We start from the raw sequence: 15414 nt of genomic DNA, 5'->3' as shown, positions 1-15414 counted from the left end.
GTCTACTCCTAGCCGCCCCTGGTCCCACGTTGCTCTGGATTTTGTCACCGGTCTCCCACCTTCTCAGGGTAACACAGTAATTCTCACAGTCATTGACCGGTTCTCAAAATTCGTTCATTTCATTCCACTCCCTCAGTTACCCACTGCTACGGAAACCACCGAAGTCCTCGTCCAGCATGTTTTTCGCCACCACGGTATCCCGGCTGACATCGTCTCCGACCGGGGCCCCCAGTTTGTCTCCCAAGTATGGAAGTCATTCTGCGGAGCACTGGGAGCCTCCGTGAGCCTATCTTCAGGATACCATCCTCAATCAAATGGCCAAGCCGAAAGGGCTAATCAAGAGCTCGAGACCTCGCTACGTTGCCTTGTCGATCAGAACTCCTCGGACTGGTCCAGGTATCTCGTTTGGGCGGAATACGCCCACAATACTCACCCATCTTCTGCTACAGGCTTATCCCCGTTTGAAGCCTCCCTGGGTTATCATCCCCCGCTGTTTCCCTCACATGAGTTGGACCTCGCTGTTCCCTCGGTACAAGACCATCTCAGCCGGTGCCAGGAAATCTGGCACCAAACCAGGGCAGCGCTGCTCCGTACCAGAGACAACAACTGCCGTGCGGCTAACCGTCACCGGGTGGAGGGACCGGCCTATCGTCCTGGTCAAAAGGTCTGGCTTTCATCCCGCAATATCCCTATTCAGGCCACCTCTCGCAAGCTTGCCCCCCGTTTCATAGGACCGTACACCATCGACAAGATCATCAATCCCACCTGTGTTCGACTCCGACTCCCGGCTGCCCTCAAAATCCACCCATCCTTCCATGTGTCACAGATCAAGCCTGTTGTCAACAGCGACCTTTGCCCGCCGTCCGCTTCCCCTCCACCCGCCCGGCTCATTGATGGCGCACCGGCTTACACTGTTAGTCGGATTTTGGACGTCCGCCGCCGGGGTCGCGGTTACCAGTTTCTCGTGGACTGGGAGGGTTACGGTCCGGAGGAACGCTCCTGGGTCTCCCGTTCCCTGATCTTGGATCGGACCCTCATATCCGACTTCTACCGGGCCCACCCGGATCGTCGTCCCGGACCGCCTGGAGGCGGTCGTTGAGGGGGGGGTACTGTCATGGTGCCTGTCAGACTCCTCCCCCTCCAGCTCTGCCTGCTCTGCTCCCTGATTGCCACCAGCTGACGCCACTCACCTCATCGGCCATACTGCTTAAAAGGAGACCTTACTCATCAGTTCAACGCCAGATCGTTACCCCTTATGGTGACTATGCCTGGTCTTAAGTTTATGCTCTGCAAACTCTTGTCTTGTTCCAAGCCTCAAACTAATCATTGCCTTTTGTCTCAGGATTACCAGCACCTCACGAGTGACGTCAGCGCTCTCTTACCTCCTGCTGCTCATAGACATCCTGAGGATCCCACGGCTCTCTTTAACCGCACTAAGCCCTCCAGCCACGCCACCAGCCGTTGTCAAGTCCGGACCTCACCCAGCTACAACTCCTACCATCGTCCTAGCAGGAATAATAAACCTTTTCTCGCCAAATCCCTCACCTGTCTTCCTTCTGGGTTACAGCATCTGGGTCCTCACGCTAGAGCGTCATGACACTTCTCCTCCTAAGAGGTCCTGAAGGAGTAATTACACCTATTAGAATAAACAGGCATTTCTCCATTTTAGCATTATGTGTCAGCCTTACCAAACAGCTCAACTAAACATCTACCAGGGCTGTATTCTGCGAGAAATGAGTCCATAAATGCGACCTATGACCTATGAAATGTCACGATTTTAGCTACCCTTTAAAGCAGTGTTTTTCAAACAGTGTGCCGCGGCACACTAGTGTGCCGTGGGAGATGGTCAAGTGTGCCGTGGAAAATTGCCCTCATTAACTGATCTAAAAACATTTCCCATCTCCAGGATTTCAGCTCTGTGTTCATCCAAACAGGCCCTGATAAAACACTGAGGAGTTAGGAATATAAAAGATCGTAAAATACTTTTTCTTTGCGTTTATTTTATTTTATTAAAGACATTTTGATAAGAATGACCGTACCGCGATTCAGCTGCAGCTCCGGCTGTATTTGGGAAAAGTCCCGTCCCTTTAACTGTCTCCACCAATCATTCTTGAGGGGCTTAATCACATGTCATCAGTCTGACCAATCAGAAGTGCTTAAAGTCTTCACTTCCTTGTCCCGATTTAGCTCGTAAAGTCGCTCAGTTCTAACAAAAATACCAGCTAAAGCTCGTCTTTTGCGCTGTAGCTTTCCACAGAATCCGGTATCAGACCGTGGAACAAGTGACCAAAACAATGAGGCTCCGAAAACCGATCTCCGGCCGTTTTATGCACTACATCTCCCATGATGCATTGGGTTGTGAGAGTGACAGGGCACAAGGAGATCTGTCGTTAAACGTCTTGAAACCAACGAACACACATCAAACTATTTTTAAATCTTCTAAATTAACTTTTATTGAATCTTTTAGAGAAAAAACAGCTGCAGTTTCCAGCTTTTTCTGCAACAATTATCTCAAAAATGCATGTGAGATTGTGGAGGGGCTGTAGATCAATACAGACTATGAGTTTCTCCTTCTTTTTTTAAATTTTTGGATGCTGGTGTGCCGCGGGATTTTTTTTAAGGTTAAAGTGTGCCGTGGCTCAGAAAAGGTTGAAAAACACTGCTTTAAAGTCCCGCCCCAATCACATCTTGATTTTTGGTAAAAGCCTTCCCAGTGGTCTTCTGATTATGCCTGTGCCATTTTTAGCCAAGATTTAAAAAAACCTGTGTTGTTTTCTAGGACATAGTTTCTGCAGAGCAACAGGAGTTCATTAGAAATGTGCCTCTGAGTTAAGGCCGGGACTTTTGGCCGCAGAGTGAGTCTGCCTTCATTTCCCATTATTTCTTTCGTGAAAGGCTTTCCCGCTAGCTTACAGCCCCTCACAACCCCAAACCGGTGCAACAAAAATGTGGAGCAATATTAGAGCCATCCTGCAGTAAGGTTTAGCGGCAGATGCCAGCACGGGAGCTCGAACGAGGAAAACCAAGACGTACATGGTTCTAGTCGTCTACAAGTGGATGTATCAGAATGGAGCTTGTGGCCCACGGCCTGTAGCTTCTATGTCTCAGCTACAAGCTTTTTAACTGAATTTTTTTCTGCTCCTGATACACTGCAATTTCAATAAAGAAACGCTCAGGAAGGCTATTTTAATCTTAATTTGACCTCCATAATGAGAAAAACGCCACAAGAACATGTTAATAACACAAAAAATATGAATTTCATTGAAGTGGGTCTCTAATCAAAGATAATTTGTTGTTAATAAAAGTGATTGTGACTACAATGTTTTGATTTTTTAATACTTCAGACATTGCTGCTATATTATGTTCACAGCCTTCTTCCTTTGAATTTTGGAACGTTTTTTTAATTTATTTCAAATGTCGTAAACATTAAGGCCTTAATTATTTATTGTATTCACACTGAGACATTATTTACTACTAGATTGAAAAACACATTTCCCTGATGTAAATAATAAACATATACAAGTTTATCCTGTCTTTGTGTTTGTAACACATTAAATTCCTTGTCATTAATAGTCTCTATCCGTGCGTACCTAATAGATTATATGATATATTCACTCTATTGAGCTTAACCACAAAGACTAATGGGGCACTTAAGGCCTTAATGGGCTGAATGGAATTTATCAGATGCAGACAGTGTCCTTAGTCAGCAATAAAATGACTAAACGGTGTGCACTCCAAGGAGACTGAGGTAGACAGGTCACGAGTGTTGGAATTTAGGATCCCAATGTAATCACAGATGATACTCGAAGTGATGAAAAATGCTCTGAACTTTCCATCAAACATTCATTTAACTTTGTTTTCACCGCTTAAAACTGCAGAATGATAATGCAGCACACCCATATGTCCAAAGGTGAAAGAAAACAGTCTAATTTAACACTAACACAGAGATGCTATTGTTATTGCTTGCAGGTTTCTAGTAAAGAAAACAGGCAATTCTGTGAGATATGCCTTGAGTTTAACAACCCCTTTATTTTAAACCTGCACACATGGTTGTAAAAAAAAGTGTCCAACAGAGAATCAAGGAAAGCTTTGATCCAAACTTAAATAATTGGCTTGGCAAGTTGAAACTGCTGCCAATAGCTGTTTCCAAGTAAGAGGTGATGGTTTTGGACGCTGAAAAGAAAACTCCTGCCAAAATCCAAAAAAGGTCACATCTGAATTCAAAATACGTGAATTCCTTGGCACATATGGAACACAAAAGGCCATTCTGATCAGGTAAAAGGGAAAATAAGGGCTGGTCAAACCAAGTGGGCCTATTTGGCTGGAAGTGATTCTCATGATCATCTGGTCTCAAAGTCTTTTTTCAATGACAACGTTTGGATGGTGAGGTCAGAACCTGCTCTATGCAGGATAAATAAATTGATCAGTCCTGTCCCAAACCCCCAATCTGGCTTTCGGTTCTGTGTGACAACAGATGATTCTGGAGACCTTTGACCCAGATTCTTTCCTCTTGGTGCAAATTGTCATATGTGGCTAAAAGGATGCAGTGCAGTAAAACCCAAATCAAACAACTACTCAAAATAAAGCACCAAATACCATTAGTACCTGAAGTCTACTGGATTAATACTGCTGACAAAGTATTTTTTTTTATAAATACTCATCATCTAATGGATTTGCTGCCATCTCACACAACTCTCAGCGCTGCTGACTGGTTTCTTCAAGATGACATTAAGGCCAAGCAAACGGCCTGCAGAGTCGGCTCATCTCATGTCAGCAAAACAACTTTGGGGGGAAATTTTCCAATATTTTTTCATTAGTTAATGCATTTTACACAAATCTGCTGAATTCTGTTACCAGGGGTCCAAAAGAAAGAGGTCAGGATGTAAATAAAAATTGGTTGAATTAAGTTCAGAATTTAAAATGAATAATAAATAAATAAATAAATAGTGAGTCACTTTTGGGAAAAGCAGTATACATTTTGAGAAAGAAAATCAAAATTTGAAAATAAAGTAAGAACTTTAGAAAACTGAGGTGGTCCAGGATTACAGGAACCTATCAAGGAGCATTTGCCTTTAGATTGTTCATATCTCAAGCTAAGAAAAAAAACAGCCAAATTGGTTCAATTTATAGTTAATGAGGGAAAACTGAGCAATTTCTTTTGCATGAATTTAAGAAATGTGAGCTAACAGGAGGAATCTAGCAGATTGTCAAAATATTGACATGCCAAATCCTAAAATGCAACAAGTTATTTTAAAGCACAAAAAAGATAATCTCTGTTACTATTTTTGTAGCTTTGAGGACAAACATGCATTTGTTATGAAAAAAATTAATGATATCTCTAATCAATTTAATTAAACACAAATCCTGCATCTAGAAAACACAATATAGCTTTATTTACACATAATGTAAGGTTTACAAACAACAGAAGTCTGTACAAGTTTCAACCACAAAAACATTCAACATTTTTATAATTCCTCACTTATTTGCAGGCATATATCAATAACTTTATCCTGCCTCTTATGCACAGAAAATAATATCTTTACAAATATGTAAAATCGGACCTTGTTTCACTCAATGAGCTTTTGATTTTCTCTTTCTGCTTATTACCACATAGTAGCTTTCTGCCCTAAAACAGCAGTTTAGGTTAGTATTATCTTCTATATGTGTTTGTTATTGCACTACACCACAGCTCACAAGATGTAAAATCTTTTGTCAGAGCTGCCTTGCCAGCTTTAAATAAGGGTTACTTAATGATCATGTATCCGGGTGCCCTAATTTCTCTGTCACTGGCCAGAAAATTGCTGTTTTCACCCTTGATGATACATCATTAAGAGGGTCAGTTCTTGTAAAACACAGTCCATTTGTCACAGTCATTCATGGGATGACATTGAAGCTAAGTATTAATTTACTACTGTACATGTGCTACAACAGCAGCATCAATCCTAATGCATGTAAAGAAACTTCATTAATTATCTGTACTAAAACTACAACACCCTGATATGGTTCAATCAGAGGACAGCAATTTTACGCACTAAAAAGATACATTTTTAGACATTTAAATGGTCAAAGCAGCTTGTTACATAAGTGCACCTGTGACAGATGATGTTAAATATCTGAAGGACAGAAATACAAAAGGCTGGAACATTTACAGCATTCTTTAGATGAAAACTGAAGGAAAGCAGTGCGAGCACGGCACTGATGGCTGGGATGGAGTCCAGGTAGCCCTCATCTGAGATTCATGTCTCAGTTTTAGGAGAAACACAATTTGACAATTCAGAGAAACTTAAATCTGTTAAGTTTTTCTTTTAAAATTCAAAAGTATCACACAAACAAAAGGTAAGATGTGCATGTGATAAATCTATTTTTACATTCATCAATGGAATGCTGACTGGTAAGACCAAAGCTGTCAGTGTGCATGTCGGACGAACACTTTCAATCACTAAAAAAATCTATTGTTTAAATGGTAACTGATGTCTTTTTGTACAGTAAATATATTTTTGTCATTTATAAGCCACGCTATCTGTTTATTTTTGTAGAAAATGTTTGAACAAACTTTCTCAAGTCATTTTCATGACTGACAAAACAGCAGCATGAGACCATAAGATAACTTATCGGTGAACAAATCATGGCACTCGGTGTGTTTGTCATTTCTTAAAGCCTCAAAAACAAGAAACTAGCGAGATCTTATCAGGCAGTTTCAACAGAGATCACCTGAGCACTCTTTCAGCAAGTACTATCACCTCAAATCTGGAGGAGTATTCTGATGGTTTGCGGCATAAACAGCAAGGCAGAGGTTGTTAGACCTTATTGTTTGAAAAAAAGGCATAAATAATACAATTAAATAGTGCTTAGGCATATGAACATTTTTCAAGTAAGCAAACTCCCAACTACTACCCTGTAAAAAAGCTGTTAAACATCATGGAACTGGAAATTGGGGAAGATTTTAATACATTTTTAATAAGTTATTTATCATCAAGTCATATGCTTAGCTTAGTAGCTTGAAGGAGGAAAAAGGAATTATCCGACATTTCTTGATTCTCTTGGTCTCACAAACTCATTAGATCACAGCACACTCCTGGAAATCCTGGTTAAAATGACCTGTTCCTGGCACAGCCTTTCTTCCAGTCTGAACTGTAAGACTCAATGCTGTCCTATAGAGGCTCTTTCACAACTTTGACAACTTTTAATTAGGTTGAACATTAACCGCTATTGGCTTTTATGATTGCACCTTGTGGATTATTAAAGTGAAGGTGCTTCCAGTCTGATATTACTCAGTAGTTCCCTCGGATCGGATAATCGTACATAATTTATAATAAGTAAAACTCTGCGGCGCGACAACAGGAAATGCTCCCTGTAAATATTGCGTTGGCTTTTCTGGACCCATTAAGGAATGTATCATGTTTAAATTATTTACTGCTGTTTTCTCCTCTACTGTGGGGGTAGGTTGGGATGTTTTTTTTGCTGCTAATCTTATAGCCATGAGTAGGACGAGACAACTGAAAACAAATATTCCAAAAATGATTTGTTTTTCTCCCTTGCCAAGCAGGAGCCTTGAAAAGCCAAAACATTTGCAAGAATTGGATGGACATCAGCTGGACAGCTGGATCAGTAGATACTTTCACTGTTTTGAATGTGAAAACGGAACCACAAAGGGTTTCATTCTGAGCTCATTGTTACATGTTTAAATTAAAGTCTGGGATGCAGACCCACAACTTCAGCTCATTATTCTCCAAAAAAGTACTACTAAAACACTCTCTGTTTAACAAACACCCCTTTTTTGTCACAGCAAAGGACCAAAATCAGCAGTAACTGTCAAGACAATTCATAAAATGTTCAGTCAGTTTTCTTTGCTTTATGCTTTTTTTTTATTTCTTACCAAACAAGGCTAATCCTTTGAGTGCCTCACTAAAAGCAAATTGCTTTAAAATCTACACAAGATCAACTGTTATCTCTGCACTGTCTCCATTGGTAGATAAAGGCATGAACGGGAGCAGAAAATGTTTTTCCTAGTGTGTTTTTTCAAAGATAACAATTTCCGATGGGGTCATCATCACCACTGAGCCTGTGTGTCTTTTTGGAGCTAAAAGTCTAAAGAGAAGAGTATGGATGACAGATGGCACACATTAACCTCATCTTGTAGTTAGAGCTGGATGTTGGCTGTGTGGAAATATTGTCCTAAAACATCAAGGTTGCCATGACAGTAAATGCACCAAACCTTGAAGTGATCTCTTTTACCAGCTTTGATAAAAATATTAACAGCCTGACCAACAATTAGAAGATGTTGCGCACTGAGCTGCACAAAAACAACCTTTACAAAATTGAAGGACAAACGCCTCTTTGAGAAATTTGGCACTAAAAAAACTGTCATCCAATCGAAAGGTACATGGTAAAAGGCTGAGATTAATTGTACTTGGCAACTGAAAGACTATAAATGTTTGCCTCTACTTGGAGTTTGCGCCAAATTTACAAAGAGGTAAAGCAAAAAGAAAAAAATGGAAATTCAAAAAATTGTTCATAAAAATGCCCTTTACTTATAATAAAGTGATGTTAGAGGAGGGAAACTCCACTAACAGCATATTTCACAGTGTCACATCTGCATGTTGTTGCCTTTAACGTATCATTTTATGGCATCAGACTACAGGTGGGTGGGGTGGGGGGGTGGGGGGAGACAAAATCCCTGACAGAAAAAAGACCCCCAGAATGAATACAACACAATGGTTTGCAAGAAATCTAGGATATTATATTTTAAAGCAATTAGAATTAGAGGTAAATTTATATGACAAACTTTAGCTCCAGGTGCATTATCTGGATATTTATATGACTCTTTTGTGATCCAACGTTTTTCTTTTCTTTCATTTTCTACAAAAGTTGGTGTAGACTTATGGCACTTCTATCTTTTTTGACAGGCAATGCCGGCACAATCTGCTCCTAATTTACAACCCCCTCTCCTGAAATCAGAATTTTGATAATGGCACAGATACAATAATAATTAAGCGTTAATGGCCGACGAAGTATGCATTATCACTTTTTAACGCACGCCGTGGAAGGCTTCCATGAGGATTTGAATCACTTTTCTCAAAAAAAGCGGGCTATTTGTTACGTGGTACGGCGCGATGTAACAAAAAGTCCGCTTTGCGCCACACCACTGCTGCAGTCAAGATTCGGCGATATAAAGCGATATATATATGCTGACCTTGCCGATGGGTTGAATAAAGCATCAGTTCAGAGATAAAGTTCGCCTCTTACCGCTTATTTTTGTCCAAATGATGAAGCAAAAGGTTGTTTTAAAGAAGCCGGCGCAGTGATACAAAACATTTAAGCTAGGTGACCGGAACTTCTGTTGTCACAATGCGGTTATCCTGTGGTATATCACTTTTTAACACACAGCCAGCAGCCAATCAGAATCAAGTATTCACCCGGACTATTGTATACAATTAATTAATTAAATTGCTGCATGATAAATGATACATTATGCTTGGAAGGGATGCACCCCACAAACTTACAGCTTCACATTTCTTACTTCTTAATGCATGCCAAGGACAGCCGTGTTATAAATTTACAGCAATTTCTACCAAACAGGCAGAGTTGTGAGAATTTAGCGCAAAAGCAGTAATATGTTATAATGAAAAAGATAAATATTCTTATTGGCTTTAAAAAAAAAAAAAACGTTTTTTTTTTTTTTTTTTTTTAAGAAAAACGTTTATTCTGAGACATTTCTGTTTAAGTTTACATTTGGCCTGTGCGTTTTTAAATGTAATTACAGCTGAGTTTATGGGCTTGTTTTAAGCACACAGCCATGGCAGGGGTGTGTTAGGTCAGTTTATGGCTTGAGGTTACTGAAATTCACCATCATTTAGATTTTGTGAGTCTTGTGAGACATGGTCATGCTTCCACATGCTGGTTAAGAGAGTTTCAATTGTAAGTGCTGCGAACAACACAAATGCTCAGAGCAGGCTTGACTCAAACACACTGCACAATGTGTGTGAGTAGTCATCCATTTTTTTCTCCATCTCCAACCAATTTCAACTACTCCAAGTAATCCTCATCTTCTTTGTCGGTTCAATTACTTTGATTTATGCCAAGTTTGTTACCCTTTTGGTTCTGTTTGTTAAGAGCATCAAGGACTGTCTGTGTCCCCTTCTGATCCTCTGTGGAGCAGTTGGAGACAGCGTTAGCCACAATGCAGAACTTGCGCAGGAGGATCTCTCTGAGCAACAGGTAGACCCATGGATCCAGGATCTGGTTGAGGGATGCCAGACGAATCGCTGTCAGAAAAAAGTTGCAATCCAGAGTCCTGCTGTTATTAGCTGTTGATGATAGGCCACACTCATGGGATGACATTTGATTGTAGATCATCTTCAGCATCAGTACCTAGAATGATTGGAGATGTCATACTGAGGGATGAGGCTTTTGCAGTCCACCTTAAATTTAAGGTGTTTAACAGAAAGCAGAGCGGGTAAATTCGCTTCTGCATGACTAGACAGTAAAGTTTCAATGACAAAGCTCAGGATCAGCAGTTTTAAGTCTGTTATAACTGTCATTTAAAGAGGTGCAATAATTTTATCAGCTTTATCTCTACACTTGACAGTTTCTATGCACGTGCACTGTAAAAATGTACACTTTCTTACATGGCTGCAAAAGAATAAAAATAAATAAAAATGGAAACAAACATACCAGCAGAGGAGACCAGCATATAAGCAAGACGCACATAATGCCCATCAGCTGAATGACAGTTTCTGTGGTGAGTCGTTCCCACTGTTTTGAAGACTGAGACGCGCCAGACTTAGTTTTACATCGGATTATTAAACCCCGGATCGTCATTACGTTGCAGGACAGGGTCACCAGCAGAGAGAAAATCCCAAGCGCGGCAAAAGTGACGGCGAAAACCGTGTTTCCTGGCACTTTGCTGTCCCCGGTGCTGATGAAGCACCACGTGCCCGGCCACTGCTTCTGATACTCCCCGACTCCAGCGATGGGCAGCAGGGCAAAGAGCAGCACGAGAAGAAACATGACGCCCAGAATTTGTTTAGTCACACTTGTCTTCATGTGGTTGGAGTACCAGTGCGGGTTCGTTATCGCCATGGCTCTTTCTATCGCCATGGCACTGGCCAAGAAAAGAGCGCACAATCCAAAAGTTGTCATACAAACCCCGAAAAATGAGCACAGGCAACCATCTGTGTCTATGTTTTCCCATTTGCGACCAGCCCGGTACACTGAGATGACAATGGGACTTGTCATAAGCTGTCCGAACAGGTCTGTCAGCGCCAAAGATCCAATACAAAGCAAGAAAGACTTTTTCCTCCTGTTCTCCTTCCTTCTGTAAGATATGTACACTAGAATAAGAGCCAAAGAGTTCCCGACTAAACCAGTGACCATCATGGTTATTGGGAATCCAACAGAAACTGTTCTGCACGCGGAGTCATTGACGTTGTTGTTATCAAGCGGCGCCAGGGAGACGTTGGAGCACAGCATCTCTTGAACGGTGGTTCCTGAGCCCTGTAGAGAACTGCAGCAACCTATAGTCATTTTTTAGGAAAGAGTAAGCTCATATCCCTCGTTTATTCGTTTGCTGTCATCTTGCGCCTCCTGCTTCTCCAAGCGAATGCGCTGCGTAAAAGCGCATCGAAGCTTTTACGCCCCGGAGGCGGGTCTCGCTGCCTGCTGACAACGATTCCGCTGCAAATGTACAGAAAATTAGCATTAATTGATTTTTTTAAGTGTCTTAGACCGTTTAACTAAAAACAAACTGTTAAAAAATAACACAAACGAAAATCAGTAGGCCAACTGGGAAAAAAAGCAAAAACCATTGTGAGCGTTTCCCGGATAGGATGGAGTTTGTATGGAGTTCCATTTGTGCCTAAACACGCATCTGAGTCAAAACAATGCTCACATGCACCTGTTCCTTTAAGATGCAGAGATGCTCACAACTCTTTTTTGTGACTAAGTCAGAAGACTATATCTTTTGGCCTGACTTTTGTCATGGAACAAAAATATGTGCAAACAAATGAACACTGTCCACACAAATGAACACTGTCCATACAAATGAATACTGTCTCTGTATGTAAGACATCTGATATCTGAGTCTCCATGAGCCGAAGCCTCCAACGCTTGTGAGATGCAAATATTGAAAAAGCATTTCTGTGCTGTCAAAACTACAACATTCCGTGTGCGTATTTTCAACAAAACCAAATACCCTAATTCTGTAAGTTCAGCTCCCATTTATTCTTTATGAGGCCTTATTTCTTTATTATGTTATTTTTTCTATTATCCAGCTTTTTTTTGTTATGTTAAAATGATCCCTTTCTTGACCATTGATGTAAAAATCTGTCAAAGCAAACCTACAATTGGATCTTGTCTCAAATAATGTAAGGAAAATGATAATCATTTACAGCAAAAAATGCCAGGATCAAATAGTAAATTACTGGTCAAGAATTTCAAACACATCCAAAAGAATAAATAAATCAAAAATAGGAATAAAGGCATACAGATTTTCTTTTGCAATTAATGAACTTTAAATAGTAATTTATTGTTTCCTTTTGTTTGCTGTATTTTCAAAGTGGATTTGAAAATGAATTTGCTAAATGGTAACTCTTTTCATTTAGCCGTTTCAGTAGCAGAGCAGTAAAAGTCATTTTTAAGTTATTCACTTAAAACTTTAAATGTAATGTTTGGGTAGGACAGAGACACACAAAGGAAAAACTACATTTAAACACAGGATGCTTTAGGTTTTTTAAAAAACATATACTTTTGTTTTTAAGGTTGGAGGCCTGAAACAAAATGTTAGTCTGTCCAGAAAGGTTTGGTGATGTTTGTAGGTTCAGTGAAGTTTGTAGGTTAGTAGACTGACAAGAAAAAAGTCTAAATTTTGACAGCTGCTTGAAAAAGAAGCAATTTCCCCCCAAAGTGTTCCATTAATAGCCCATCTCACAGATCTTGAGCTAATTATGAAACAGCATGACAGCACAAAATTAGGGAGAAAGTCCACTCATTGCAGCCAATGTTCTATCATGAAAGTGCTTTAGAGGTAAACAATAAAGTAAATCCCATTTTATGAGGAATTTGAAAACGCTGCAGAGATGGAAAAAAAGGTGTTAAGCTAGTTTTTTTTTTTTAAAAATACTTACAAAATATTTTATGAAGCTACTGTTCGATGGGAAAAAATCTAATTACAAAATTTTCCTCAATTGAAGCTCATAACGCCTGAAAGTTTTGTAGACCCTCATTTTCCTTTTTATTTATGTATTGAATTTTATTTTTATTTTTTGGAAGGTTTGTGTGTTACTCTTCATATAAAAGAAAATGAGCGTCTGAAGGACACAATTTCCTTTGAGGTTCTCAGGGTGACAGTGTGGAAAATCCAAATCCATTTGCTAAAAAATTGGTTTCAATTTGTTCACATCATGTTGATCCCCCGAGAGCTCACTGCTGAACAAGTCATTTGTGTTTGGTACGTGCACTCTGGAGTGCATTCAGCTAGAGATGGTGCATCTGCAACTAAGGTTTTATTTAAATCTTTGAAAAAGAGAAGGATGCTCAAGTTTGATGTAGAGGAAAAAAAAAGGTAAAACAAGTACTTTATCTGTAAGTTTGAAAAAATCCCAAAGATTGTTGGATCAAAACATCTTTTTCTGTGGTTTAATTTAATGCAGCAATTTTCAAAATAAGAATCAGAATCAGTTTCATTGTCATGGCAATAGTAAATTGTAATAAAAGTAGAGAAACTCAAGACTGGGAATGAAACAAAGGAAACAAAAAGACATCTGTGTGCAAAATGAAAGGAATTCACTGTGCAAAAATGCAGTGTCTAAATACAAAGAAAAAAGGAGCAAAAAATACAATTAATAAAAACAGGAAATAATATCTCTTACATTTTGATGGTTATAACAGTAATAATAAGAAATTGAACCATTAGATGTAAAAAGAGAAATGGATATAAACTGATGTATGCAGAATACTGTAAGGCACCTCAAAATAATCCACAGTACCTCATTGTAGTCATTTTACCGTAAACTGTAAGGAAACACTAGCTTTCTGGTGAAACAGCTGCAGACAAAATACTGAAAAATTCACAGTTATAGTGTATGCTCTAATTTGTATGGGAAACTGTCTTTAGAGTGTTTTAAATAATGGACAGCAGGTGAGCCTGATGTTCAGTCCACAAATAGATGAGTTGTAGTTCAAATAAAACTATCCATTGGGTTATTTCATTAAAAAAAAGAAAACAAACAAAAAATAACTTTCCAAAGAGAATTATATTGGATCCAAAACACGGTGATGTAATAAAAAAAATTAAAAAGTGGTATCGGGGGATAGATTTTTTTACTGTGAGTGACACCACATGTAAACAATGTTTGGAACTTGCTTACAATAAACAGTCATTGCTCTTGTTCATAATAGCTAGTTAAACTTAGTCCAAGTAGGTATGAAAAAGTAATGACACTTGTTTGTGATTGGTTATATTCTTGTGGGTGTTTTTCTTGACGTTTGCTGATTCACAGTAAGTGAGAAATTATAGTACTGACATGGGAAATTCCCATAATCCTTTGATTTTTACAGTAAACTCTCACAATTTATTGGTGTTTATATTGAAATACTGTAAAGCCTTTGTACAGTATTCTACTGTTGACATTGCAGTAAAATACTGCTCAGTTTACAGAAATCTGTTACAGTGTTGGGAAAGAACTTTTTCTCAGTCTAGTGTGGCGTCTGCTGGAGGGCAATAGGTTGAACAATGGGTGGGCTGGATGGGTGCAGTCTTTGGGAATGCTGGTCACTCTGCTGAGCCAGCGTAGATATTGGTGAGGGAAGGGAGGGTCTGGCCAATAGTTATCTCTGCTGACCTCACCACTCTATGGAGCCTCTGGCGTTCTGCTCCCGCGTGAAGGGGAAACCACATCAGGATGCAGCAAGACAGGATAGGCAGAGCGGTGGAAGGTCCTCAGCAGCTCATGGTTGATGTTGGTCCTTCTGAGCCCCTTCAGGAAGTGCAGGTGCTGTTGGGCTTTCTTTAGGATGGTCTTGGTGTTAGAAAACTTGGTGAGATGTTGGTCCCCAAGAAAGCAAAGTTATAGACCCTCTCCACACACTTTCTGTGTATGTGGAGATGGGGGATGTCACCTCCTCACCTCCTGAAGTCTCCTGAAGGTGTTTAGAATGAGGTTGTTGGCCTGGCACCATGGAGACAACTTGAACACCTCATCCTTGTGTTCAGCCTCACTACAGTTGAGTCGTCCACAAACTTGTTTATGGTGTTGCTGGTGTGTGCTGGTCTGCAGTCAGCAGCGTAAAGGCTGTAAGGAGTGGGCTTAGCGCTCATCCCTGTGGGAATCCTGTGATCAGTGTCCTGGTGGAGGAAACGTGGGTCCAAGCTGGACTGTCTGTGGTAGATCTATGAGAAGGTCTTTGCTCTAGAAA

At 40.0% G+C, this 15414-nt stretch overlaps 1 protein-coding gene across 1 annotated transcript; it reads right to left on the bottom strand.

The window, feature by feature from the left end:
* Positions 1–5369: 5369 nt before the first annotated feature.
* Positions 5370–11586, bottom strand: ptger3 (prostaglandin E receptor 3). Its single transcript, XM_004067974.4, has 2 exons — positions 10675–11586; positions 5370–10371 (listed from the first exon to the last, which is right to left on the bottom strand). The coding sequence occupies exons 1-2, from the start codon at positions 11524–11526 to the stop codon at positions 10060–10062; spliced, it is 1164 nt and encodes a 387-aa protein (XP_004068022.1). The 5' UTR covers positions 11527–11586; the 3' UTR covers positions 5370–10059.
* Positions 11587–15414: the final 3828 nt, after the last annotated feature.

Source organism: Oryzias latipes, chromosome 4 (assembly GCF_002234675.1).
Source record: "Oryzias latipes chromosome 4, ASM223467v1".
In the NCBI taxonomy this organism is placed as follows: domain Eukaryota; kingdom Metazoa; phylum Chordata; class Actinopteri; order Beloniformes; family Adrianichthyidae; genus Oryzias; species Oryzias latipes.
Note: the sequence above shows the minus strand (reverse complement) of the source record. Positions and strands in the feature narration are given on the sequence as shown.

Coding starts and splice junctions, on each gene's coding strand:
- ptger3 (XM_004067974.4), bottom strand. CDS start 11,526: ATGACTATAGGTTGCTGCAGTTCTCTACAGGGCTCAGGAACCACCGTT. Junction 10,372..10,674: donor TATGCTGGTCTCCTCTGCTG/GTATGTTTGTTT, acceptor CAATCATTCTAG/GTACTGATGCTGAAGATGAT.